The sequence below is a fragment of the Geotrypetes seraphini genome, chromosome 9, assembly GCF_902459505.1.
Source record: "Geotrypetes seraphini chromosome 9, aGeoSer1.1, whole genome shotgun sequence".
Lineage (NCBI taxonomy): Eukaryota > Metazoa > Chordata > Amphibia > Gymnophiona > Dermophiidae > Geotrypetes > Geotrypetes seraphini.
Window position 1 is genome coordinate 116,680 of NC_047092.1, and position 26,314 is coordinate 142,993.

At 46.1% G+C, this 26,314-nt stretch overlaps 1 protein-coding gene across 1 annotated transcript in view; it reads left to right on the plus strand.

The window, feature by feature from the left end:
• Positions 1 to 26,314, plus strand: part of LOC117366720 (guanine nucleotide-binding protein G(i) subunit alpha-1) — a 143,189-nt gene that overhangs the window by 45,504 nt on the left and 71,371 nt on the right. The window contains exons 4-5 of the mRNA XM_033958464.1: positions 8,402 to 8,559; positions 19,393 to 19,521. Of these exons, the coding sequence (XP_033814355.1) occupies positions 8,402 to 8,559; positions 19,393 to 19,521 (287 nt within the window). The remainder of the gene's footprint in view (positions 1 to 8,401; positions 8,560 to 19,392; positions 19,522 to 26,314) is intronic.

Genomic DNA, 26,314 nt, shown 5'->3' on the forward strand with positions numbered 1-26,314 from the left:
GCCTCTAAGGTGACTCTGAGCAGACTCCCCTTCAAGGGTCATCTACATTTTGATAAGGATCTGGATGACCTGATGGCCAGTATAGTGGATTACCATCCTAAATCTCTCCCTGAGAACAAGTCTCAGAATGGACTCACTATTTTTTTCGTTCCGCAGATTTCACCAGGATCCCTTGAGCTCTTTGAAGATATTCCCAGGGATACCGCCTGTTCCTTTCCAGATGTTACAGTCATCAGGATCTCATCCTGGAGTAGTGCCTAATAAGTCATAGTAGTGCCAGAAGTCCAGCGGAACTCCCTCAGATGAGGGTTGGATCTCAATTTTCCCAGTAGTAGACTCAAATATCCTCGGATCAGTGGGTGCTGGACATCATTTGGGAGGGGCACAAGCTAGACATCTATCATCTCCCTCCAAATTTGTTTCTGGACTTACTGGCAGGTTGTCCCAAGCAGGAGTCATGAGTTTGCACTGCCCTGCAGTGTCTTTTGGCCATCTGAGTGTTGGAGCCCAACCTGGAAGAGGACTTGGGCTTAAGCAGATAGTCCTGATACTTCATCAAGCCAAAGAAAGGATCAGAGGACTGGAGACCCATTTTGAATCTCAAGTTGGTTAATTGCCTTTTGCAGATTCCGCTTTTCGGAACGTTGTAAGATTTGAGTTCTGTTGCTGGAGGAAGTACTGGATGCTGTGTTTGTGGTTCAGGATCTTTGCCCTCAAACAAAATTTCTGTGTACTTTTTCCCACAATCTTGTGCCCAAACTGGAACATCTGCAGCCTCTGAGTGAGTTACACTACGATCATGCTGCTGCACTGGCAGGCAACACTGTGTGGCTAACTGCACAGGAATAACCTCATGAACCAAATGTTTAGAAGCATTTGGAATTCCTGTACACCAATGCAAGACCAGCCACCTCAACTATTTCTCTGCCTGTATTCTCACTCGTGCGGGCATTAGTTTCTACAATCTAATCTAATCTAATCCTTAGGTTTGTATACCGCATCATCTCCACGTTCGTAGAGCTCGACGCGGTTTACAGTAGGAGAAATAGGAAGGAACTACAACAGAGGGTTAGAGGTAGAAGTGGGAAGAAAATTTACAGGACTTGGGATGGCAAGATATAAGAGTTTCCTTGATTCCTAAGTTGGAGGGAGACTTACATTTTTTGAGAAAAGCCAGGTTTTCAGATGTTTGCGGAAAACTTGGAGAGAGCTCAAGTTCCGAAGGGGGGAGGTAAGGTTGTTCCAGAGCTCAGTGATTTTGAAGTGGAGGGAGGTCCCTAGCTTTCCTGTGTGGAAAATGCCTTTTAGCGAGGGGAAGGATAGTTTTAATTTCTGGGAGGATCTGGTGGTATTAGGGTTTGAGGAATTCCAAGAAAGAGGGATAAAGGGACAATGTCTTTCCTTTGCTCCTTTTGTGGGATAGATACCCACTTTGAAGCTGTGTCCGTTATATCTTGAATCTCACAAATTTCCACATTTTTCTGATCTCCAGTAGGAGGCGCTCTATCTGTAAAACTGATTCTGGCCCCTGTATCAATTAAAGTTAATTTATCCTGACCCTCTATGATAGTATTAACATTGGGGCAGTCGGAAGTGTCCAATATCAAAGGTGCCACATACCTCAAGCTGAATTCAAAGTCTGACTTCTTTCCCTTATCCTGCGTCTCCAAAAGTGAGTCCACAGGTAAGTAAAAGGAGTCTGGCTGGGCTGTGAAGGTTTGAGTCACCTTGATATTTGGACACAGAGAGTCAGGACATCCCTATGCACTAACACTGGTTTTCCTGGCTGTCAAATCACTTTTTACTCTGCCCAATTCTATCTGCATTGTATGTCTATCCTGTTCCCATTTAGTTTTCTCTTTTTCTAATGCTTTTGTCTGTGCTCTGAGCTCATGGAAAGGAATGTAAGAGGAGGAATTTCTGTAACTACCTCTGCCATGTTCTCTATTTCCTGTGTGTGGTGTTTTCTTGTATTGGGGTGCTCCCTCAGCACGGCATCTCCTAGCTTCTGATACTGAAATAATGTGAGCTGGTTGGGTCTTCCACATAGACCTAATCCTGAGCAGTAAAGTGTCAAAAGGGGTAGCTTTAGGGTCCTCTGAAAATAACAGAAGGTGTTTAGTAATCTCAGGGGATAATAATTTTAATAGAAATTCTTTATGTTCTCTCTGACCATAATCTAATGCCCGGGGCCAGTGTTCATGCAGTACTGCATTGTTTACCCACACTCTATATGCAAACTGTTCTAGTGTATCGGTTGGCAGGGGTGAAAGAGTTCTAAGTACTTGCAGGGAGGTGCATCGAAATAGTTGTTCGATGCCCATCTTTACAAACTGGTATGGATGAACAAGAGATCCAAATTTATAATAATGTGGACCCAGGGCTAGGTGCATAAGCTTATCAAAATCTGCATTGTTCCTTTTGTATTTCCCTAGACCCCAGTGAATCAGTATGTCAGTAGCCCATTTGCACCATTCATTTATGTTAAAAGGCATAGGGCCCACTTTCTCCACTATTCTTTCAATGTCACTGTCCTTCATATGTCCTTCAGCACTACTGTTACTGGAGCTGTATCACTTATAGGGGTACTATTGGTATTGCTCTGGCCTGGTAGTGAATTTTCCTCATCTTCATTTGTCGGTTCTTCCTCCTGTTCTACATCTGTAGCTAGTTTACCTTTTCGCTGGCCTGCTACAAAAACGGTGTTCTGTTTCTCTATAAACATAGAAACATAGAAACAATAGACGGCAGATAAGGGCCCACGACCCATCTAGTCTGCCCACCTTAATGTCCCTCCCCTACCTTTGCCCTGTGAATAGATCCCATGTGCCGATCCCATTTGGCCTTAAAATCAGGCACGCTGCTGGCCTCAATCACCTGTAGTGGAAGACTATTCCAGCGATCAACCACTCTTTCAGTGAAAAAGAATTTCCTGGTGTCACCTCGTAGTTTCCCGCCCCTGATTTTCAACGGATGCCCTCTTGTTGTCGTGGGACCCTTGAAAAAGAAGATATCTTCCTCCGCCTCGATGCGGCCCGTAAGATACTTGAACATCTCGATCATGTACCCCCTCTCTCTGCGCTCCTCGAGCGAGTATAGCTGTAATTTGTCAAGCCGTTTTTCGTATGGTAGATCCTTGAGTCCCGAGACCATCCGGGTGGCCATTCTTTGCACCGACTCCAGTCTCAGCACATCCTTGCGATAATGCGGCCTCCAGAATTGCACACAGTATTCCAGGTGGGGCCTCACCATGGATCTATACAATGGCATAATGACTTCCGCCTTACGACTGACGAAACCCCTTCGTATGCAGCCCATGATTTGTCTTGCCTTGGACGAAGCCTGCTCCACTTGATTGGCAGACTTCATGTCCTCACTGACGATTACCCCCAAGTCTCGTTCTGCTACCGTTTTTGCTAGGATCTCGCCATTAAGGGTATAAGACTTGCATGGATTCTGGCTGCCCAGGTGCATAACTTTGCATTTTTTGGCATTGAAGTTGAGTTGCCATGTCTTAGACCATCGCTCCAGTAGGAGTAGGTCGTGTATCATGTTGTCGGGCACTGAATCTTCGTCTGTTGTGCATTTGCCCACTACATTACTCAGTTTGGCGTCATCGGCGAATAATGTTATTTTACCTCGAAGCCCTTCTGCCAAGTCTCTTATAAAGATGTTGAATAGGATTGGGCCCAAGACTGAGCCCTGTGGTACTCCACTAATCACCTCCGTCATTTCGGAGGGGGTGCCGTTCACCACCACCCTTTGGAGCCTACCTCCAAGCCAGCTTCCAACCCATTTCGTCAATGTGTTACCTAATCCTATAGAACTCATCTTGCTCAGTAACCTGCGGTGTGGTACGCTATCGAATGCTTTGCTAAAGTCCAGGTACACGATGTCCAGGGACTCCCCAATATCCAGCTTCCCCGTTACCCAGTCAAAGAAGCTGATCAGGTTGGATTGGCAGGATCTCCCCTTAGTAAATCCATGTTGTCGGGGATCCCGTAGATTCTCCTCATCCAGGATCTTATCTAATTGGTGTTTGATTAGAGTTTCCATTAGTTTGCTCACTATCGATGTTAGACTCACTGATCTGTAGTTTGCTGTCTCCATCTTTGAGCCTTTCTTGTGGAGTGGAATGACGTTAGCCGTCCTCCAGTCCAACGGGACGCTGCCTGTACTAAGGGAGAGGTTGAAGAGCGCGGACAGTGGCTCTGCCAAGACATCACTCAGCTCCCTAAGCACCCTGGGGTGCAGGTTGTCCAGCCCCATTGCTTTGTTAACCTTGAGCTTTGACAGCTCACCGTAGACACTGCTGGGCGTAAACTGGGTGTAAGCTGGGCGTAAAATGACTACATGGATTATATGGTGAAGGTGGCACTGGTGCAGACGGCAGAATCTGTGAGGAGACAGCATTAACCTGTCCCTGTGAGGCACATTTTGACTTTAAATACTTTAATTCTGCCTTGGCCTCTTCTAATTGTTCATTTACAGCGAAAAAGGAATTTGTAGCTTGAACAATTTGGGTTCTTAGCATGAATATATTAATTTGTGCTTCATCTAAGTCTTTGGACAGCTGATGGCACTGTGTTTTGAAGTCAGTATTTTCATGTCTGATACTAATAATTCCCCTACATATGCCTTGAATGAAAAGACACTTTCGTTTATTTGTTTTCTTTCTAAACTCCTGAGAATGATTAACCATTTGTTTCTGAATATCGTGCCATGTGTGTTCTGGAAAATTACCCTCATATGGACCTCCCTTCTTGTCAAAATATTTCTGTACAATATCTGTGAGTTCTTGAAAATCAAAAGGGTTCATATTTGAGGCTGCAGTCTGCCTTGGTATTTGGCATTGCTCTAAATGTCCCTGTCTGTTTGTAGTCTTTGCGATGGAAATGCTCCCACTTATGAAAGAGGGAGACTTTAGTAACAGGTAGAAAAAATGAGGTAAAGCGTGTTAGGCAAGAGTCATTGGCATAAAGAATACACGTATGCCCACACTGGTTACTACCTGAAATTTACAGGCAGAAGTTTAGCAGGAAAAAATATAAGAAGTTTGTTAGAAGAGCAGAGGTGTCAGCTGCCAGCTCCAGTCTGCACTGGGCTTTTCACCAGGGCAGGGACTGACAAGAAATAGAATTAAAAGCACAAGTTAAAAAAGTAAAAGTTATTAGTACAGATGTGGCGTCTTAATTAACTTTGGAACATGCTTTTCTTCAGAGCAGCTCAAATATTCTTACATGCAACACACTCTAGCAAAGCATAAAATGCAAACTGGCACAGGTAAACTACAAAGACTTTTGATAGTAAAATCTTACCAAATATAAAACCCAAAATATTACTGGAACTTTTCACAACTGTGTCATCCAGTATAAAACAATTTAAGGGTTCCAGAAGATCTTTTGATTTCTATCTCACTCTGTCTATCAATCAAAAATACAAAGTCTATTGATAAGTAAAATCTCACCAAGTATAAAACCCCACAATATTACTGGAACTTTTCACCAGTATGTCATCCAGTCTAAAGTACAATCAATCTAAAGGTTTTCCAAGGTCTGTTGATTTCTATCTCACTCTGTCTATACTGCACAAGGTCTTTTGAATGGAAAATACCATCTCTCACCTTGTCTTATGCAGCCAATAATCCTATTGCACAGTGCATACAAGAAAAAAAATTGAATTCTACTCAAATGAAATCATCAGGAAGGACCTAGACGAGCCCCCAAAATGTAAGGATTGGTAGCGGCCCCAAAGGTCCCGAGTTCAATACTGTCACCAGGAGTAGAATCAAATGAGAAGCACAGCCAGAGGTGATTGCATAAAGAATATATTATAGAAATAGGCTTACAGAAAAGTAGGATTCATAAAAGTTACAATTACAGAGACTGCTTCTGTGTTCTTGTGAATGAGAGAGAACACACAAAGAAAGAGAGAGAGAAATAGGGGGGTGGGGAGGGTGATGTCCCAAGCTTCAGGTAGAGAGCAAGACGAACAAGAAGGGGGTTATGTTGCAAGGGGGCTTTTATAGTTTGGAAACTTATTCTAAATATAGAATCTATTGAGCTTCAATAGAAGTTAAACATCCCCATCCGTTGTAAACTTGTGCTAGACAGAAGAAGAATAGGCTGAAGTCAAATGTAATTTCCAGTATGCCTCTGACAATAGTTTCTGATTAATCTTAGTTATCCTAAGCATCAGACATTAACACATCTTCTTAGCACCTCTTCGCCCCTCTTAGCTGCAAGTTGGTTTGTAATCATGATTTAATCAGGGCTATTTGAAACCGTCTTTAGGGCTGTTTGAAACAGTCTGCCTGTGAGCTATCTGCATCAACATCCCAGAGTCAGATTGATTTAATTTCCCATAGGCCTTTGCTGACATTAGTTATGCTAACTGAAAATGCTGATTGCTAGCAATAGCTGCCCATGCTCCGGGGGGGAGTTTCTGAAAAAGTAACAGAGTTGTGTGAGCAATGGAATCCTTTGCATTTGTCATGGTGGGGAAGAGTTCAAACTGTTAAAATGATGATTCTGCCTGTGGTTTGTTAACAATTGGGCATGATACCAGTGTTTTTTCAGGGGTCTTTCTATAAAAAGTTAAATAGTATTCTGGTTAAATTTATTTGGCTGGGTAAAATTGCAAGAGTTGCTCTAGTGCAGGGCTGCCCAAGTCCGGTCCTTGAGATCTACTGGCAGGCCAGGTTTTCTAGATATCCACAATGAACTACATGCATGAGAGAGATTTGCATACCAAGAAGGCAGTGCAGGCAAATCTCTCATGCATATTCATTGTGGATATCCAGAAAACCTGGCCTGCCAGTAGATCTCGAGGACCGGACTTGGGCAGCCCTGCTCTAGTGTCTCTACAAAGGCCAATTAAGGAGGGTGGGGTAAATTTCCCCAATTTTTATAGGTATCACCAATCCTATATCATGCGCCAAGGTATGTATTGGGTCCTCCCAGAGCTTTTGGAACAACTGCCAGACTGGTTATGGGTTGAGAGGTCGCTTATATTCCCACTTAGACTTGATCTTCTGCTCAGTATAAAGATGCCTAGAGTACGTAAGGACAATAGAGTATTAATGGATACTTGGAAAACATTAAGATTTGTAGACAAATTAACTCCTGAGTCTATTGGAAAATCTACACATCAATCTATTTGGGTAAACTCCAAGATACAAATAGGCGGGTTTAAGGTTGTCTGGAAAGATTGGATTAAAGCAGATATAAGATCCTTAAATGAAGTTATTCATAATGGTAAACTGCTTGATTTTTCACAATTGCAACATAAATATGGTCTAAATAAAAAAACAAAGTTATAAATGGTTGCAGTTGAAGCAGGCTATTTAGGTAGGGTTCCCTGAATGGAAATCTTTAAATAATCATTATAGCTTAGAATTCCTATGTTTCCAGGCAGATTTTCTGGGACACCAAGCCGCAAAGTGGTATAAAATTTTATCTAATTATTTGAATAAGAAACCTAAAAATGGATTAAGAGATATTTGGAGCATTGAGATTAAGCACCAGATTAATGCATCTCAGTGGCCACGTATTTGGTCTTGGAGAATTAAAGGTACGATGTCGGCATCTATTAGGCAAACATGGTTTTTCTTGTTGCATAGAGCATTCTGGACCCCTACTAGATTACAAAAATTAGATTGCTCTAAGTCTAATAGGTGCTGGCATTGTAAAATTGAAATTGGAACTTTAGATCATCTTTTATTTTATTGTCCATGTATTCAGGCATTTTGGTTATCAATCTGGGATCAAGTTAATCTTTTAATGGAAAATCATGTGGCATTGTCATATGATACAGTTCTATTTGGAATGTGTATGAGATCTAAAAGCCAAATATCTGCAGCAAATAATAAGCTTCTGATGATCCTTACAGGTGTGGGGATACAACAAATAACACTTAATTGGAAGAATTGTTCTAGACTAAATTACAGCTTCTGGTGGAACTCAGTGTGTCATCTGTACAAAATGGAAAGGTTAATTGCAGTACAAAATGGTTATTTTAATAGATTTCAGGGTGTGTGGGGGCCAATAATAAAATATTATAATGATTAATGTTAATTTATTATTCTTTTTTCTTATGTGATAATTGAAGGAAGGGAGGGGTGGGGGAATTAGGGAGAATTGCATATATATATATTGCATATTTTTAAATGATTAATATACATATGAATTTTATTATTTGTGTATGGTTATGGGAGGGGGGTGGGATATAAAGCTTTTAGATACACATTGTGATGGAATTTTCAAGTGATAATGTATTATAATAGTTTGTATTTAATGTACGCTTGATGTATGTATTAAAATGAATAAAGATTTTGAAAAAAAAAATTGTTTAAACATAAAAGCTGAATTTATTTCTAATGACTTTTTTCCTTTTTGTATAGGATGATGCCCGTCAACTCTTTGTGTTGGCTGGAGCAGCAGAAGAAGGATTTATGACTGCTGAACTTGCTGGGGTTATCAAGAGACTATGGAAAGATAGTGGGGTACAAGCCTGTTTCAATAGATCCAGGGAATACCAGCTTAATGACTCTGCAGCATAGTAAGTACCTTTCCTTTTCTGGGACAAATATTCATATGAGAGTATTCGTATAGGAAATTAAGTTTTCAGTATTTCATACAAATTTAATTAAAATGTAATCAAGAATTGGTTGAATGGAAGGCAACAGAGGGTAGTAGTCAATGGAGAGCTCTCTGAGGAAAGGGATGTTGCTAGTGGTGTGCCTCAAGGTTTGATTCTTGGGCCTGTTCTTTTTAACATTTTTGTAAGTGATATATCCCAGGACAAGCAGGCAACATATTCTCACATGTAAGTGACGTCATCCATGGAGCCCCAGTATGGACAGTATTAAAAGTGTATCGCCACTTTAAGTTTTTAGAAACTTTGCGACTGCCCACACTGTGTATGTGCAAGTGCCTTCCTGCCTGAAGTAGACTCTTGGTTCCTCAGTTCTTCGTTTTCTGCGGAGCAAAGAAGCATTTTTCTGACTGAACTTAGTCTGTGTGGCCTTCCCGCTTTACGTTTTTTTTCTTACTAGTTTTTCTAGTGTATCTTTTTTCTTTGCCTGTCTTCTTTTCTTTATTAAAAATCTGTAGAAAAGAAAACTAAATTTTTTCTTTTCTCGTCGGCTTCGGCCTTCGGGGTTTTCCCCAAAATTGCATTTAATTTCGCTGAAGCCATTTTTTCATCCATGCTGAAATCGTTAATGGACTTTAAAAAGTGCTGTAGGTTTCAGCGGCTTATTTCTGTCACCGACCCTCATAGTTGGTGTTTGTAGTGTTCAGGCCCTGAGCACCGGGTGGAGACTTGTGCCTGGTGTTCCACCTTACAGAAGCGCTCTATCAAAGCCCGTCGATTTCAGCAGGAGAAGTTGTTTGGCACAAGAAGGGGGTAAAAACTGTGCTGTTTGATTGCTTCTTTTGCACAAACGCTGCAAAAGTTTGAGGATGTGTAGTTCTTCTTTACGCATTTTAGTATGAGAGTCAAAATTGTGGTTGCACACTTTTTTGGCGCAAGCGAGGTGACAGTTTGAGGATATGCAGTTCTTTTTTATGCTGTTTTTTAATGTGATGTATCTGTTTTCATTTTGTGTGTGATTTTGTATGTGATTATTGTTCCCCGCTTAGATTTGTGGATAGGCGGGTTATAAATAATTTTACTTTTAGCTAAGACATTGGCTGTACGCTTGGCTAAGGCTCTCCCTTTTATTATTGATATGCACCAAACTGGATTTGTTGCTAAGAGACATTCATCTAATAACATGAGATTGGCTTTTCATATGTTAAATTTAACAAAAGCCATGAAAGATCCGGCTTTTTCTGTGTCTTTGGATGCAGAGAAAGCCTTTGATCGGGTGGAATGGACCTTCATGTATCAAGCATTGGAATGGTTTGTTATCCCAGGACAAGCAGGCATGATATTCTCACATGTGGGTGACGTCATCTACGGAGCCCCAGCGCGGACAGCTTTTCAAGCAAACTTGATTGAAGTTTCAAGTTTGCTACACTGCACCACGCATGTGTATGCCTTCTTGCCCACTAGAGGGCGCATCCCCACCTCGTGGTCCTCAGTTCATTCTCTTTCGCGGAGCCAGAAGCCCTGTGGAAATTGTGCTCTTAGTATTGCCTTCTGTCACCGCGGCTGTGTCCTTTTTTCGACTCGGTCGCTGTGTTTTTCTTTGTTGTTCTTTTTATTTCCTTCAGTTTTCGTCAAAAAAAAAAAAAAAAAAATTTCCGTTCGGCTCTGGGGGCTCCCGGTAGCCGCGGCCGCGGGACCTCGCTTGTTCTCGGCCGGTTTTTGGGCCCATGTCCCATCCTGTGACGGGCTTTAAAAAGTGCACCCGGTGCGATCGGCTCCTTTCGATCACCGATCCCCACCGGTGGTGCTTGCGTTGCCTGGGCCCTGAGCACCCCACCAACGCCTGTTCCCGGTGCTCTACTTTTCAGCAGAGAGCTCTCCGCCGCCGTCGGGCTCGTATGGCGGAGCTCTTTGCCGTTGACCCCGCGGCGGGGAAGGCCTCGACGTCGGCCTCGGCTTTGGCCCCGGCCTCGCCCCGGGAGCCCGCGGCGTCAAAGCCGGTGTCTTCGACCCCGAAGTCGGCGAAGGGTAAGTCCTCACTTCCTTCTTCAGTTTCAGCCTCGAAGAAGCCATCCTCGAGTTCCTCGGCGGGGGCGGGTGGGTCGTCCTCGGCCCCGCCCCGAGCGCCGAAGTCGGGTGCCCCGCGGGAATACTCGGTACCGAGGTCGCCCTCGAGGGAGCACCCGATGGCCCCGGATCTGCCGACTATGATGGGGGTTCCCGTCTTCCAGGACTTGCTCCGGGCTCTCATCGCCTCGGAGCTGTCCGGGGCCCTCGCTCACCTTCAGCAGGCTTCGGCCTCGACTGCCCCGGTGTCGGTGACCTCGGTCTCGGTGCCCTCGACTTCGGGCCCGGGGGGGGGGTTTCGGCCTCGGCCCCGACCTTGCCCTCGACCTCGGTGGACCAGCTTGAGCGGAGTGTGTGGCCTCGGGACAAGGTGCGGCGAGTTTGGAGGATCTCTTCCTCTTCGTCCTCGTCGAGGTCCTCCCGGGGTTCCTCGCCCTCGGGTCGGCCTCGGGCGAAGTGTCGGTCGAGGAAGCCCAAACGCCAACGGGTCTCTCCTCGATGCCGCGGTCGCTCCTCGCCGACCGGGGCGGAGACCCTGCGGGTCTCCAAACTGCGCCTCGATAACCCGAGGCTTTTCCATTCTTCAGAGGTTGAGTGCTCGAGGGACTCTTCGCCAAGACGGAAGGGGCGTGCCTCGGTGCCCCATACCCCGGGGACTTCCCGAAGGGGTTCCTTGGGGCATGGGCGGTCCCTGACCCCGTCCAGATCGCTCGGTGCTGCTTCTTGGGGTTCGGGGTCTGGCATGGGGAAGGAACCTCAATACTCACGCGAGGCTTCTCCTTCCTTCTTGGTGAGGCGCTCGTCTCGATCTCCCTCTCCGCCTTCGAAGCCCTCCTCTTTCTCTAGATTCGTTCTTGATATGAGCAGGGCTTTGGACCTTGACCTGGGCGCAGGATCGAAGTACACCAAGGAGTTTTTGGAGGAGCAGGATTTGCCCTCTCCCCCCAGAGAGACGCCTCGGCTCCCTCTCAATAAGGTTCTTACCCAGACCTTTTTGAGGAACCTTGACTCCCCTCTTACGGTCACAGCGGTGCCTTCTAAGATGGAGTCCAAGTATCGCACTGTCCCGTGCAAGGGCTTTGATAAGGCACAGCTGTCCCACCAGTCCCTACTGGTGGAGTCAGCTCTGAAGAAGTCGCAGCCTTCCAGGGTCTCTGCGGCGGTTCCCCCCGGACGGGAGGGACGGACCTTGGACAAGTTTGGTCGTCGCCTCTATTCCAACTCTTTGATGGCGACCAGGGCCCTGAATTACGCCTTCACCTTCTCGTCTTATTTGAGACAGATGGTGAAGTCGTTGCCGAGGTATCATGGAGTCATGCCAGATTCCCATAAAGAGGATTTTGGGGCCTTTATGTCCAATTTGTCTCAGCTGCGTCTCTACCTCTTCCATGCTGTGTATGACGCATTTGAGCTCGCCTCTCGTGTGTCCGCCTTCGCGGTGGCGATGCGCCGCCTGGCATGGCTCCGTACCCTGGATATGGACCCAAACTTGCAAGAGCGTCTGGCCAATCTTCCATGTGTTGGCTCAGAGCTGTTTGATGAGTCCTTGGAGGCGGAAACCAAGCGTTTGTCGGAACACGAGCGCTCTATTGCCTCATTGGTCCGTCCTAAACCCCGGGCTCCCCCGCAGAAGCCGTTTAGACCTCCTCCGCGGCGGTACCCGCAGAAGTCGACGCCGGCCTTCTCCAGGCCTCCGCCCCGGCGTCCCCAGCAGCAGGGCAGAGCATCCCAACCAAAGCCTCTGGCGCAAGGAGCGTCTAAACCCGCTCCGTCTTTTTGACGTGATGCGCGGTTGGGGGCGGGCCCCCTCCGCACTGTCATAGGACCCCCTTCCTATCGGGGGCAGATTGCAGACCTTTCTTCCAGCCTGGGCCGAGATCACGTCAGACGCTTGGGTGCTCCAGATCATCTCCGAGGGCTACTCGCTGAACTTCTTAGCCACGCCACCTGAACATCCGCCGGGGGCTTCTCTTTGCTGTCGAGACCAGCTTCCTCTTCTCCTGTCGGAGGCCAGGTCCTTGTTGGGCCTTCGGGCGGTGGAGCCGGTGCCCCTGAACCAAAGGGGACGGGGTTTTTACTCCCGTTACTTTTTGGTCCCGAAGAAGACAGGGGACTTACGCCCCATTCTGGACCTCTGGAGGCTCAACAAGTTCCTTGTCCGGGAGAAGTTCCGTATGTTATCCCTTCCAGTCCTGTACCCTCTGCTGGACTCGGGGGACTGGATGTGCTCCCTGGACCTAAAGGAAGCATATACGCATGTTCCGGTGCATCCCGCCTTCCGCCAGTTCTTACGGTTCCAGGTGGGGGAGTTGCACCTCCAATATCGCGTCCTTCCCTTCGGGCTGGCCTCGTCTCCTCTGGTCTTTACGAAGTGTATGGTGGTGGTCGCGGCTGCCCTAAGATCTCAGGGGCTGCAGGTCTTCCCCTACCTGGACGATTGGCTGATCAAGGCTTCATCCCGGGAGGGGGTTATCTCAGCGACCTGACAGACTATCATTTTCCTTCAACGTCTGGGGTTCGAGGTAAATTTTCCCAATTCGCAGTTGTGCCCGGCTCAATCCCTGCAGTTTATCGGGGCCGTGCTTGACACGGTTCGCCTTCGTGCGTTCCTTCCCTCGTCGAGACTGGAGGCTCTGCTTCGCCTGGCCCGTCAGATTTCGGTGCAGCGCTCCGTCTCTGCGCACAGGCTGATGATTCTACTCGGCCACATGGCTTCGACAGTTCATGTCACGCCGTTTGCCAGATTGCATCTGAGACTTCCTCAGTGGACCTTGGCCTCCCAGTGGCATCAGGTTCGAGACCCGCTCTCCCTTCCTGTAAGGGTCACTCCTTCCTTGAGACGATCGCTCCGCTGGTGGACCAGCTCTTCCAATCTTTCCGGGGGTTTGCTCTTTCTCGTCCCTCCACATCGCAAGGTACTGACCACGGACTCTTCGGAGTACGCGTGGGGGGCTCACCTCGACGGTCTGCGGACTCAAGCGCTATGGTCGGCGGAGGACCGTCTTTGTCACATCAATGTGTTGGAGCTTCGGGCCATTTTTCTGGCAGCTCGAGCGTTCAGTCATCTGCTGCGAAATCAGGTGGTCCGGTGCATCCCGCCTTCCGCCAGTTCTTACGGTTCCAGGTGGGGGAGTTGCACCTCCAATATCGCGTCCTTCCCTTCGGGCTGGCCTCGTCTCCTCGGGTCTTTACGAAGTGTATGGTGGTGGTCGCGGCTGCCCTAAGATCTCAGGGGCTGCAGGTCTTCCCCTACCTGGACGATTGGCTGATCAAGGCTTCATCCCGGGAGGGGGTTATCTCAGCGACCCGACAGACTATCATTTTCCTTCAACGTCTGGGGTTCGAGGTAAATTTTCCCAAATCGCAGTTGTGCCCGGCTCAATCCCTGCAGTTTATCGGGGCCGTGCTTGACACGGTTCGCCTTCGTGCGTTCCTTCCCTCGTCGAGACTGGAGGCTCTGCTTCGCCTGGCCCGTCAGATTTTGCTGCAGCGCTCCGTCTCTGCGCACAGGCTGATGATTCTACTCCGCCACATGGCTTCGACAGTTCATGTCACGCCGTTTGCCAGATTGCATCTGAGACTTCCTCAGTGGACCTTGGCCTCCCAGTGGCATCAGGTTCGAGACCCGCTCTCCCTTCCTGTAAGGGTCACTCCTTCCTTGAGACGATCGCTCCGCTGGTGGACCAGCTCTTCCAATCTTTCCGGGGGTTTGCTCTTTCTCGTCCCTCCACATCGCAAGGTCCTGACCACGGACTCTTCGGAGTACGCGTGGGGGGCTCACCTCGACGGTCTGCGGACTCAAGCGCTATGGTCGGCAGAGGACCGTCTTTGTCACATCAATGTGTTGGAGCTTCGGGCCATTTTTCTGGCAGCTCGAGCGTTCGGTCATCTGCTGCGAAATCAGGTGGTCCTGGTACGGACGGACAACTAAGTGGCAATGTATTATGTAAACAAGCAAGGGGGAACGGGCTCCTGGTCCCTGTGCCGGGAAGCCTTGCGCCTTTGGGAATGGGCGACCTCCCAGAACATCTTCCTGCGGGCGGTTTACATTCAGGGAGAGAAGAATTGTCTGGCCGACAAACTCAGTCGTCTTCTCCAGCCGCACGAGTGGTCGCTAAACTCCCGAGTTCTGCGCGAGGTCTTCGACCGCTGGGGGACGCCTCAGGGGATCTGTTTGCCTTCCTGGAGACTCACAAACTGCCCCTCTACTGTTCACGGATTTACTCCCAGGACCGTCTCGAGGCAGACGCCTTCCTTCTCGACTGGGAAGGGAGATTCCTTTATGCGTTTCCTCCTTTTCCTCTGATCTTGAGGACGTTGGTTCACCTCAAGTCATCCAGCGCCACTATGATTCTCATTGCGCCTCGTTGGCCTTGTCAGCACTGGTTCTCCCTGCTTCTTCAACTCAGTACCAGGGAGCCTCTACTGCCGGTGTTTCCCTCTCTGCTGTCTCAGAGTCGGGGTTCGCTGTTGCATCCCAATCTTCAGTCATTACATCTGACGGCTTGGTTCCTTTCCCCCTGACTTCGGCGGTCAGGGAGGTGTTGGAAGCCTCGCGCAAGGCCTCGACTCGGCTTTGTTATTCTCAGAAGTGGACCAGATTTTCATCCTGGTGTACCTCGCACCATCTGGATCCAAGTTTGGTTCCGGTGTCCTCTGTTCTGGAATATTTGTTGCATTTGTCCGAGTCTGGGCTGAAGACAACTTCCATCCGGGTACATCTTAGTGCTATTGCTGCTTTCCATCGGCATCTAGAGGGACGTTCTCTCTCTCTTCATCCTCTGGTGGTTCGTTTCATGAGGGGTTTAGTTAATATTAATCCTCCTCTGAAACCTCCTCCTGTAGTTTGGGATCTTAATGTGGTCTTGGCTCAACTGATGAAACCTCCTTTTGAGCCGATTGACAAGTCTCTTCTTAAGTTTCTCACTTGGAAGGTGGTCTTTTTACTTGCGCTCATGTCTGCTCGTCGGATTAGTGAGCTACAGGCTTTGGTTGCGGACCCGCCCTTTACTGTATTCCATCATGACAAGGTGGTTCTTCGCACCCATCCTAAATTTCTACCTAAGGTTGTGTCTGATTTCCACCTCAATCAGTCTATTGTTCTTCCGGTATTCTTCCCGAAGCCCCACTCTCATCCTGGTGAGGCGGCGCTTCACACGCTGGACTGTAAGAGGGCGTTGGCTTTTTATCTCCGTTAATGTAACGGGCTATAAGACTAGTTTGAAATATACTGCTTCATTTGAGAAATCCAGAAACAACCATTCCATGCTTACTTGAAGTGATAGAGAAATTTGGAAAATTTTCAGGATATAAGATAAACTGGAGTAAATCAGAAGTTCTTCCACTAAATGTACATTGTACAAAAGGCTTGTTTGATTCATTCCCCTTTCTATGGAAGGAAGATGTCAGCATAGCTATTGCTAGCAATAATCATTTTTGGTTGCCGTAACCAATGTCAGCAAAGGCGTATGGGAAATTATATCAATCTGACTCTGGAATGTGGATGCAGATAGACCTTGAGTGCTCATGCACAGAATTCACATACAGAAAGCATCCAGGCAGACTGTTTCAAACAGCTCTAATTAAATCATGCTTAAAAGGTAACAAACCAACTTGCAGCTAAGAGGTGCTAAGAAGATGTGTTAATGTCTGATGCTTAGGATGGACAGCTTAAGATATACAATGGATCCAGGTGCATGTGTTAGAGGCATACTGGAAATTACATTTGACTTCAGTCTATTTTTCTCCTGTCTAGCACAGTTTATTAAGGATGGGGATGCTTAACTTCTATTGAAGTTCAATAGATTCTATATTTAGAATAAGTTTCTAAGCTATAAAGGCTCCTCTTGCATCACCCCCCCCTCTCTTGTCTACCTTCTGGAACCCGAAGCTTAGACCATCACCCCATCCTCTTTTCTCTCTCTCTCTCTCTCTCTCTCTCTGCCTCTCCCTGGAACTTCACGCTTTTCTCTGGACTCTGTAAGGCAGGGAAACTGCTTTGCTCTCTCCTTAATTGTAATGATGGCCCAGGCAACCTTGGTACTCCCTTCTCCTTCAGCTCAGCTCCAGGGAGCCGTACCCACTACCTTTTTTTTCCTCGCTACTTACACAGCATCAGGGATCTCTGCTTCATCCCAACCTGCAGTCTCTATACCTGATATCTTGGTTCCTCTCAACATAACTCCTCTCCAGTTTTCCCAACCTGTGCGAGACGTATTTGAAGCTTCACGGAAGCCTGCCACTCGACAATGCTACCACCAAAAGTGGACCAGATTTTCTACTTGGTGTTTCTCTCATCATCATGAGCCACAACACTCCTCCTTGTCTTCGGTTTTGGACTATCTTTTGCACCTTTCTCATTCTGGCCTCAAATCTACATCGATACGAGTCCATCTTAGTGCAATTGCTGCTTTCCATCAGTCGCTTCAAGGGAAACCTCTCTCTGCTCATTCTGTGGTTTCCAGATTCATGAAAGGACTTTTCCATGTCAATCCTCCTCTCAAACCGCCTCCAGTGGTTTGGGACCTCAATGTTGTTCTTTCTCAACTTATGAAACCTCCCTTTGAATCTCTTCACAAGGCTCATCTGTAGTATCTCACCTGGAAAGTTGTCTTCCTCATTGGTCTCACTTCTAGACGAGTCAGTGAGCTCTAAGCCTTGGTAGCTGATCTACCTTTTACAGTGTTCCATCATGACAAGGTGGTGCTTTGCACTCATCCCAAATTCCTTCCTAGAGTTGTTTCGGAATTTCATCTCAACCAATCCATTGTTCTTCCCAAAGCCTCATTCTCACCCTGGAGAATCAGCTCTTCATACTCTGGACTGTAAGCGTGCTTTGGCTTTCTACCTGGAACGCACCAAACCGCACAGAACTGCTCCTCAACTTTTCATCTCCTTTTATCCGAACAATTTGGGACGTTCTATCTCTAAGCGCATCATCTCCAACTGGATGGCGGCTTGTATCTCTTTCTGCTACGCCCAGGCTGGATTACCCCTTCACAGTAAAGTCACAGCCCATAAAGTCAGAGCAATGGCAGCTTCTGTGGCTTTCCTCAGATCTACACCTATTGAGGAAATTTGTAAGGCTGCCACTTGGTCCTCGGTTCATACCTTCACTTCTCATTATTGTTTGGATACGTTCTCCAGACGGGATGGACAGTTTGGCCAAACAGTGTTGCAAAATTTATTCTCCTAAGTTGCCAACTCTCCCACCATCCCATTATGGTTAGCTTGGAGGTCACCCATATGTGAGAATAGGCTACCTGCTTGTCCTGGGATAAAGCACAATTACTTACCTTCAATTTTTCATAATCTGCATGTGTTTTAACAACTTTGAACAGTTTAGTGTCACCTCACTCGTCGGTCAAATTTCCAGATTATTTATAAATAAGTTAAGTAGCACCGGTCCTAGTACAGACCCCTGTGGTACTCCACTGTTTACTCTCCTCCATTGAAAAAAATGACCATTTAACCCTACCCTCTGTTTTAAATCCGATAACCAATTCCTAATCCACAATTGAACTTTGCCACCTATTCCATGACTCTAATTTTCTCAGGAGCCTCTCATGAGGAACTTTATCAAAAGTTTCTGAAAATCTAAATAATAATAATAATAACTATATTCTTTTATACCGCCGTAACGAAAAGTTCTAGGCGGTTTACACTAAAAAGAGCTGGACAATCAGCGAAATACAATAATACAGTAAAAAATACAAATACAGTGGTAGCTTGGATTACGAGCATAATCCATTCCAGGAGCATGCTCGTAATCCAAAATGCTCATTTATCAAAGCGAGTTTCCCCATAGGAAATAATGGAAACTCGCTTTGATGCATTCCCCCCCCCCCCCCCCCCCCCCCCGAGAACCGGCATTTCTCCCCACGAAGGCCCCCCCTGCGATCCGGCACCCCCCTCCCGCGATTCGGCACCCCCTGCCCCGTTCTGAACGTGAATTCGCAGGCCTTGAGCATGCTCAGATGCTCAAGGCCTAGCAGAAGAGGAGGCCGATCTTCGGGCACCGGCACTAAGCACAGGACATTCCGGTGCCAGTGCCCATGTTTGTCCTCCTCAGAAGACACTTAAAGATTGATGGTTCCTTTCCTCCGCTGGATGCCAGTCCGTCTCCGTGCTCCCTTGTCATGGATTTGTCCAGGTATGTTGCTTTGCTGGATATGTTTGCTAGCTCTCAGGCTCAGGGGTTGGAGCATGTGCTCAGAGAAATTTATGGAATTCTGCAACTCCTTGATTGCGGGTTGGGGTTGAACACCTAGCGTATGGAATCCTCCAGGGACTAAAAGAAAGAAGATTACAAAGGTATAAACCTAATCTTCCATTATTCAGTGCAATTTTCAATTGATCTTTTTGCATTTAGCTATTTACATATAACCATGGAACAATTTTGAAAATTATCTTCCCTGTATCAATAAATTGTTTGAAGTGACCACCATTTCAATAATGCTTTTGATCTGTAAATATAATACAACAGAAACTTGAATTTATGCTGATTTATGACAATTTTTCAGTTTAATTAGACACCCAAATTTATCCTGGATAAATTTGTAGAATTTTTCAGTTTAGACATTTTTGTAGGGAATGTTTTTTGGCAAATCTATCCCTACCTTTTAATACTGAGGCTTGCTAGTTTAAGGTGTCCCACAAAGAGAATAATAGCAGATTGTAAAATGCCATAGCCAAGAAAAAAAAAAATCACTTTTTTTTTCTATTCCATAGTTACTTGAATGACTTGGACAGAATAGCACAAAACAGTTACATTCCAACCCAGCAGGATGTTCTCCGCACTAGAGTTAAAACAACTGGAATTGTTGAAACCCACTTCACATTTAAGGATCTTCACTTTAAGTAAGTAAATATTCTAAGTTCTTTTGTAGATTGTAGCTTGGTCATATTTATTAGAGAATGACACGGGGGTCAAATTTTTCCCCATCCCCACGGGAACTCATTTTCCTGGCCCGTTCCAGAGAGTTGTTTTCCTATCCTATTCCTACACAAGCCTCAAACTTTAAAATCATAAGTGTTCGAGGCTTATGCGGTTAAGGCAGAGCTTACAGGAATGGGACAGCAATAAAACTCACGGGGACGGGATGGGGAAATTGAGTTCCTGAGGGGACAGGGAAAATTTTATCCCCATGTCATTCTCTAATCTTTATAAAATGCCCTGTGTAAGAGACAGTCCTAAATACCTCCAAGTTTCTAAAGCAGGGCTTCTCAACCCAGTCCTCAGGGCATACCAAGTCCCATCGGGTTTTCAGGATATCTACAACGAATAAACATGTACTTCCTCCTTGGTATGCAATTCTACCAAGCATATTGTAGATATTCAGAAAATCCAGTGGGACTTGGTGTGCCCTGAGGACTATGTTGAGGCTGCCCAGGTTAAACATTAAGCAGACACAGACATGAGGTATTCAAAGTAATTTCAAACACCAAACAAATCTAGCTGTTAACAGTGATAACAGTGGTCTGCAGAGAAAATAAAAGAAGAAGAGGTCTAGCCATCTTAGTCAGAAACACCTTAAACCTAAATATACTAGACAAAACATCCACCCCATACATGGATCTACTAGCCTGCCAACTCTCAGGCACCACACTCAAAGGATCCGTAACCTGCATGCTCTGCTACATAACACCAGGAAACTGGAACACAGCAAGACCAGAATTTGAAGATTTTATTCACCAAAACTCACTAACGGCAATATACAACCTAATCCTAGGAGACCTAAACCTCCATCTTGAAGACCAATCCTCCAAACAAGTAGAAAACTTACTATCATACCTCGAAGCCTTAACATACAAGATCTTAGACCCACAATCCACACATGAGAAAGGTCACCAACTTGACATTGCAACCTTCATGACCCAACAGCCCATTCAACCAGAGATTCAAACCTGAAATGGAAAATGTTTCTGATCCCTCTGGTCAGACCACTACACACACTCCTTTAATATCAACTGGGCCAAAAGCAAAAACAAACCAAAAGCTCAAAGAACAACCTGCAACTCACGTAAATACATCAACCCCTCCAAATTCTGGAATAAAACAGACATAATAATCCAAGATTGTAACCCCAAGGACTTCATCTCACAATGGTGCAGTCTAAGTACAGCTACCCTGGATGAGCTAGCCCCAATACAAACAAAAACCAGAATCAGCAGACAATCAGACAAGTGGTTCGACAACGAACTATTCCTACTCAAAAAACAATGCAGATGACTAGAAAGAAAATGGAGAAAAAGTAATCAAGAGCCCACAAAAACAGCATGGAGAAAATTAAACCAACAATACAAACTAAAACTGAAAGAAAAAAGACAGACACACTACTCTAACCAAATAGGCAGAGATTCCCAAGACACTAAAAAACTATTCCAAACCCTACCTGGTCGCAGGGTCAGTGCTGGGACCCTTGCTCTTCAACATATTTATAAATGACCTGGAAATTGGTACGACGAGTGGGGTAATTAACTTTGCAGACGATACAAAGTTATTCAGAGTAGTGAAGACGCGGGAAGTTTGCGAAGACCTGCAACGTGACATAAACACTCTCAAGAAATGGACCGCGACATGGCAAATGAGGTTTAACTTGGATAAGTGTAAGGTGATGCATGTCGGTAACAAAAATCTTATACACAAATATAGGATGTCCGGTGCGGTCCTTGGAGAGACCCCCCCCCCCCCCCCCCCCCCAGGAAAGAGACTTGAGAGTACTGGTTGATAAGTCGATGAAGCCGTCTGCACAATGTGCGGCGGCGGTGAAAAGGGCAAACAGAATGTTAGGAATGATTAAGAAGGGGATCACGAACAGATCAGAGAGGGTTATCATGCCGCTGTACCGGGCCATAGTATGCTCTCACCTGTAGTACTGTGTCCAGCACTGGTCGCCGTATATGAAGAAAGACACAGTGCTACTCGAAAGGGTCCAGAGAAGAGTGACCAAATGGTTAAGGGGCAGGAGGAGTTGCCGTACAGTGAGAGGTTAGAGAAACTGGGCCTCTTCTCCATTGGAAAGAGGAGACTGAGGGAACATGATTGAAACTCTGCAATGAGAGGGCATAGAATGAAGTTAAGAGGTGATAGGCTCCAGAGTAAATACTGAGTAAATACTTTTTTACAGAAAGGGTGGTGGATGTTTGGGACAGTCTTCCGGAAGACGTGGTGGAAACAGAGACAATTCAAGAGGGCCTGAGATAAGCACTTGGGATCTCTCGGAGAGAGAAAGAGATAATGGTTACTGCACATGGGCAGACTAGATAGGCCATTTGGCCTTTATCTGCCGTCATGTTTCTGTGTTTTGAGGCTGCCTCCTGCTGACTGGTTGCGGTCAGGAAAGGAGAGAGGGAGGGAGCGAGAGAGTTTGCAGCTCAGGATCACTGCCTGCTTCTGCCACTTTGAGGCTTGAGGGAGGGAGGAGGGCTTTGCTGCTCAGGATCGCTTCTGTGCTGGTGCTTTGGGGCAGAAAGGAAGGGGGTTCGTAGCTGCTTTGGGGCTTGAGGGAAGATTTGTGGCTCAGGATGCTGCTGCTGGTGCTTCGGGGTCTCCCCCCCTCCCACTGGCAATTATTTTGCTGGTTGTGTGAGAGTCCAGGTTACCATATATACTTGAATATAAACTAAGATTTATGGGCCAAAAATGGGGAGCTCGGTTTATACTTGAGCCTCCTTTTGATGATGGTGCTCTTTTTCTTCATTTACCTCAAAATGCACCCTAAATTGAACATTCAAGGGACTTATGGGACACTGCAAGGCCACCCACACTCACACATACACCCATAGTCTGAAAAAAAGAAGACACAGAAAAAAAGTGGGCACAAAGCAACAACAAACCCGAACCCCACAGAACCACCTTCAAAACTCTGTCAAAAAAGCGAACCAACCACATTCTGGGACAAAATAGATCCCGCAATAGGCTCCACAGATCTTAAAGAATTTATATGCCACAGGCATACCTTAAGCGAAACAATACTGAATGAACTAGCCCCATTAAAACCTAAAAATAGAATTTGCAGGCCATCTGACAAATGGTTCGACACCGAACTTCTACAACTAAAAAGGCGCTGTAGACAACTCGGAAGAGCCTGGAAAAAGCAGAACCAAGAACAAACCAAAGTCGAATGGAGAAACCTAATCAAACAATACAAGATCAAACTTAATGAAAAACGGAAAACCTACTATTCCAAACTAGTTGGCACCGAAGCCCCAGCCACTAAAATGCTCTTCAAACTAGTAAAGAACCTCACTGACACCAAGCCTCTCTTAGCTACTCAAGGAAACCACCCACCAACAGCATCCCAACTAGCTGACCACTACAAAAGCAAGATCACCACAATCAGATCCACCTTCAATAACTCATCAACTTGCCTAGACGAGATAATAACAAAACCTACAACAGAAGAACCAATAGCGGCCGACAGGACCTGGACCACCTTCCCACTAGTTCAATGGTCTGATATGGACCGTCTCTACAAAAAATACAGCAAAGCATCATGTGACCTGAATAACTGTCCCTCATATCTCCTAACAAACGCAACCCCTAAATTCAGAGCCAACCTCATGCAATGGATTCAAACCACACTCACGGAAGGTCAATTCCCACTTGAACTAGGTGAGATTATAATCACCCCACTATTGAAAGATCTCAAAGGCCCAATAGATACCCCCTCCAACTATAGACCCATCGCCTCAATCCCACTATACGTCAAATTAATAGAAGGTCTAGTAGCTCAATACCTTACCAACTACCTAGAAGACCATAACATACTTCACCCCTCCCAATCAGGATTCAAATCTAGCACAGAGACATTATTAGCAACACTACTAGACACAGCCAGACAGCACCTCAGTAAAGGAAGAAAAGTAATGCTAATCAACTCGATCTCTCAGCGGCATTCGACCTGGTAGACCACACTATACTACTTAAGATACTAGACGCCATAGAGATCTCAGGAGTGGTATACAACTGGTTCCAAGGATTCCTAAAAACAAGAACTTACAGAGTCAAGTCACACGACTACAAATCGGACCCCTGGTCTAACCTCTGTGGAGTCCCACAAGGATCACCGCTGTTGCCCATGCTCTTCAACCTCTTCATATCCTCCCTTGGCACCACTCTAGATACCCTAAAAGTAGCATCTCTCAGCTACGCAGATGATATAACCATACTCCTCCCCTTTGACACCCAAGACCTCACCTCGTTAGGCAACCTAAAAACAACACTGGAAACAGTGGAAGAATGGATGCTAGACCACAAACTGAAACTGAACTCGGAAAAAAAAAATTTCTACTACTTGAAAAGGACAAAACCCCATCCATAACAGAATTAGAAATAAATATCACGAAAAAACCCATGTAGCCCTCTCTCAAAATCCTTGGAGTGTCGATAGACAGATGCTGCACAATGCAGATCCAAATCAACAAAACTACTCAAAAAGCATTTTTCACCATGCGCAACCTACGAAAAATAAGAAAATTCTTCGAAAAAGATCACTACAGGATCATAGTCCAATCCCTTGTCCTAGGTCTAGTGGACTATTGCAATATCCTCTACCTTCCATGCCCCACAAACTTGATAAACCATCTATAGACCATTCAAAACACAGCCCTCAGACTGATCTACTCACTCGGAAAATTTGACCATATCACTAATGCCTACCTAGACTCACACTGGCTATCGATACGAGCTCGAATTCAATTCAAATTTTACTGTCTATTATTCAAAGCAATAAATGGAACTGCACCCACCTACCTCAACAACCGTCTAAATCGCAATCACACACCCAGACTAAGAAGAACCCAGGTCCTATTCTCCTACCCACCACTCAAGGGAACTCAGCGCAAGAAGATGTACGACGGCCTCCTAGTGACGCAGGCAGCGAAGCTGGACCCCTCCATCTCCAACCTGTTGACAACTACAAATGACTATAAATCATTCCGAAAAGAAATCAAAACTCTGCTATTCAAAAAAACTATACAGCCTTCTTATCCCCCCTCGCGCATCCTCCCCCCTCCATGCAAATTTCCAGCTGACCTCCTACACCTCTACTAATATCTCCCCAATGACCCTATCAAGTAACTAACCCTGTACTACATCTTCCCTACTAGTAGTCCTCATTTCTCCTCCCTTCCTCAATTTCTTCCCTCTGCCTCTATTATTTAACGACCCCTAAATTGTATCTCCCTGTGCCCTACTATGTAACCATCCCCTAAATTGTAACTTGATGGAAATGTCCAGCTATCTTCTACTGTAATCCGCTTAGAACTGCAAGGTACAGGCGGAATAGAAGTCACTAATGTAATGTAATGTAAAAAGCCTCAGTTAAGCTTCATATGGCTAAAAAAACTCCACTTATATCACTATGTTAAAAACAGTGGTGAAAAAATGAGGCACAAAAGTAGCCTCCCCAAAAACATCTCATATCCAGCACACCAAAATCTCACATACAAACATTGTGTGAAAAAAGATTGCAGTCCAGAGGCACAGTCAGAAGTATTGCAACTTGTGCAAGGAAAAAGGTAAAACTTAGCTGTCCATGAAGTCTCAGCTGTCTCCAATCAGGTTTGCTCCTAAGCCTCACTACCCGGGCTTCATGGGAAAACAGCCCACCTGACGGGGAAATCTCTGTTTCGCTCTTGCTGTGTCAGGGGTGAAAAACTTCCTGCATCAAAGGTAATCCACCACGACCCTCTGTGCAAATCCTTCACAGATTCCACAATCAATGCGATGCTGGTAGCAGGAACCACTGCAGAACACAGCATATTCACTACTCCACCTCCTAGATACTACCAGCCAAACACTGCTCCTTAGCAACCTCTCAATCAGGAAGCTAACCAAAAAATGCGGCCCATTCAATCCAGGCATTCAGTCCTTTTGGTTGAACAGATTGTAACAGGTAAATCCAACGCTGTTCTTTCTGTCTCAACAGACGCTGCCAATCACCACGTCTGGATGAGTAGGGGAAATGCTCAATAACAATGCAGCGCAGAGAGCTGAAATCATGCTGAGCCTCAAGACAATGAACCACCGTCGGTTCCTCCACACGCTGAGTATGCAGGCATGATCTATGCTCCACTAGCTGGGTCTTCAACCGGCGAGAAGTGTGACCCACATAAAGCATCGTACAGGGGCACAAGATGATATACACAACTCTTTTTCTTTCCCACCCAATGACCAATGATGCTATTTTCCACCCCTTCAGATGTCCGACACTGCTATCCTCCAGCCCCCTCTGATGACCGGCACTACTATCTTCCCGCCCCCTATCACTGACATTACTCTCTCTCCCACCCCCACCTGCAATGACAGGCACGCCTATCCTCCATTGCCTGCTCCCCCCTGCCCTGGGCAGACAGACACACTTAGTCCTGATGCTCTGGAAACTTATATCAGCGCTTTCATGGTGAGGGGAGCTTCAGAGCTGAGTGGATGAACATTTGGTGGAACCGGGGATGGGAGTGGGGAGGGGAGGGAGGATGGAAGAAGGGAGAGATACTGAATGGGAGACGCATAGAGAAGAGGAACGAGGGGTCACATGGATGGAGGGAAGGGGAAGAGATGGTGCACTTGGACAGAGGGAAGGGGAAGAGTTGAAAAGATAGATCTGAGATAGAAGCAGAAAAATGAAGAAAACTGAATATGAAAATC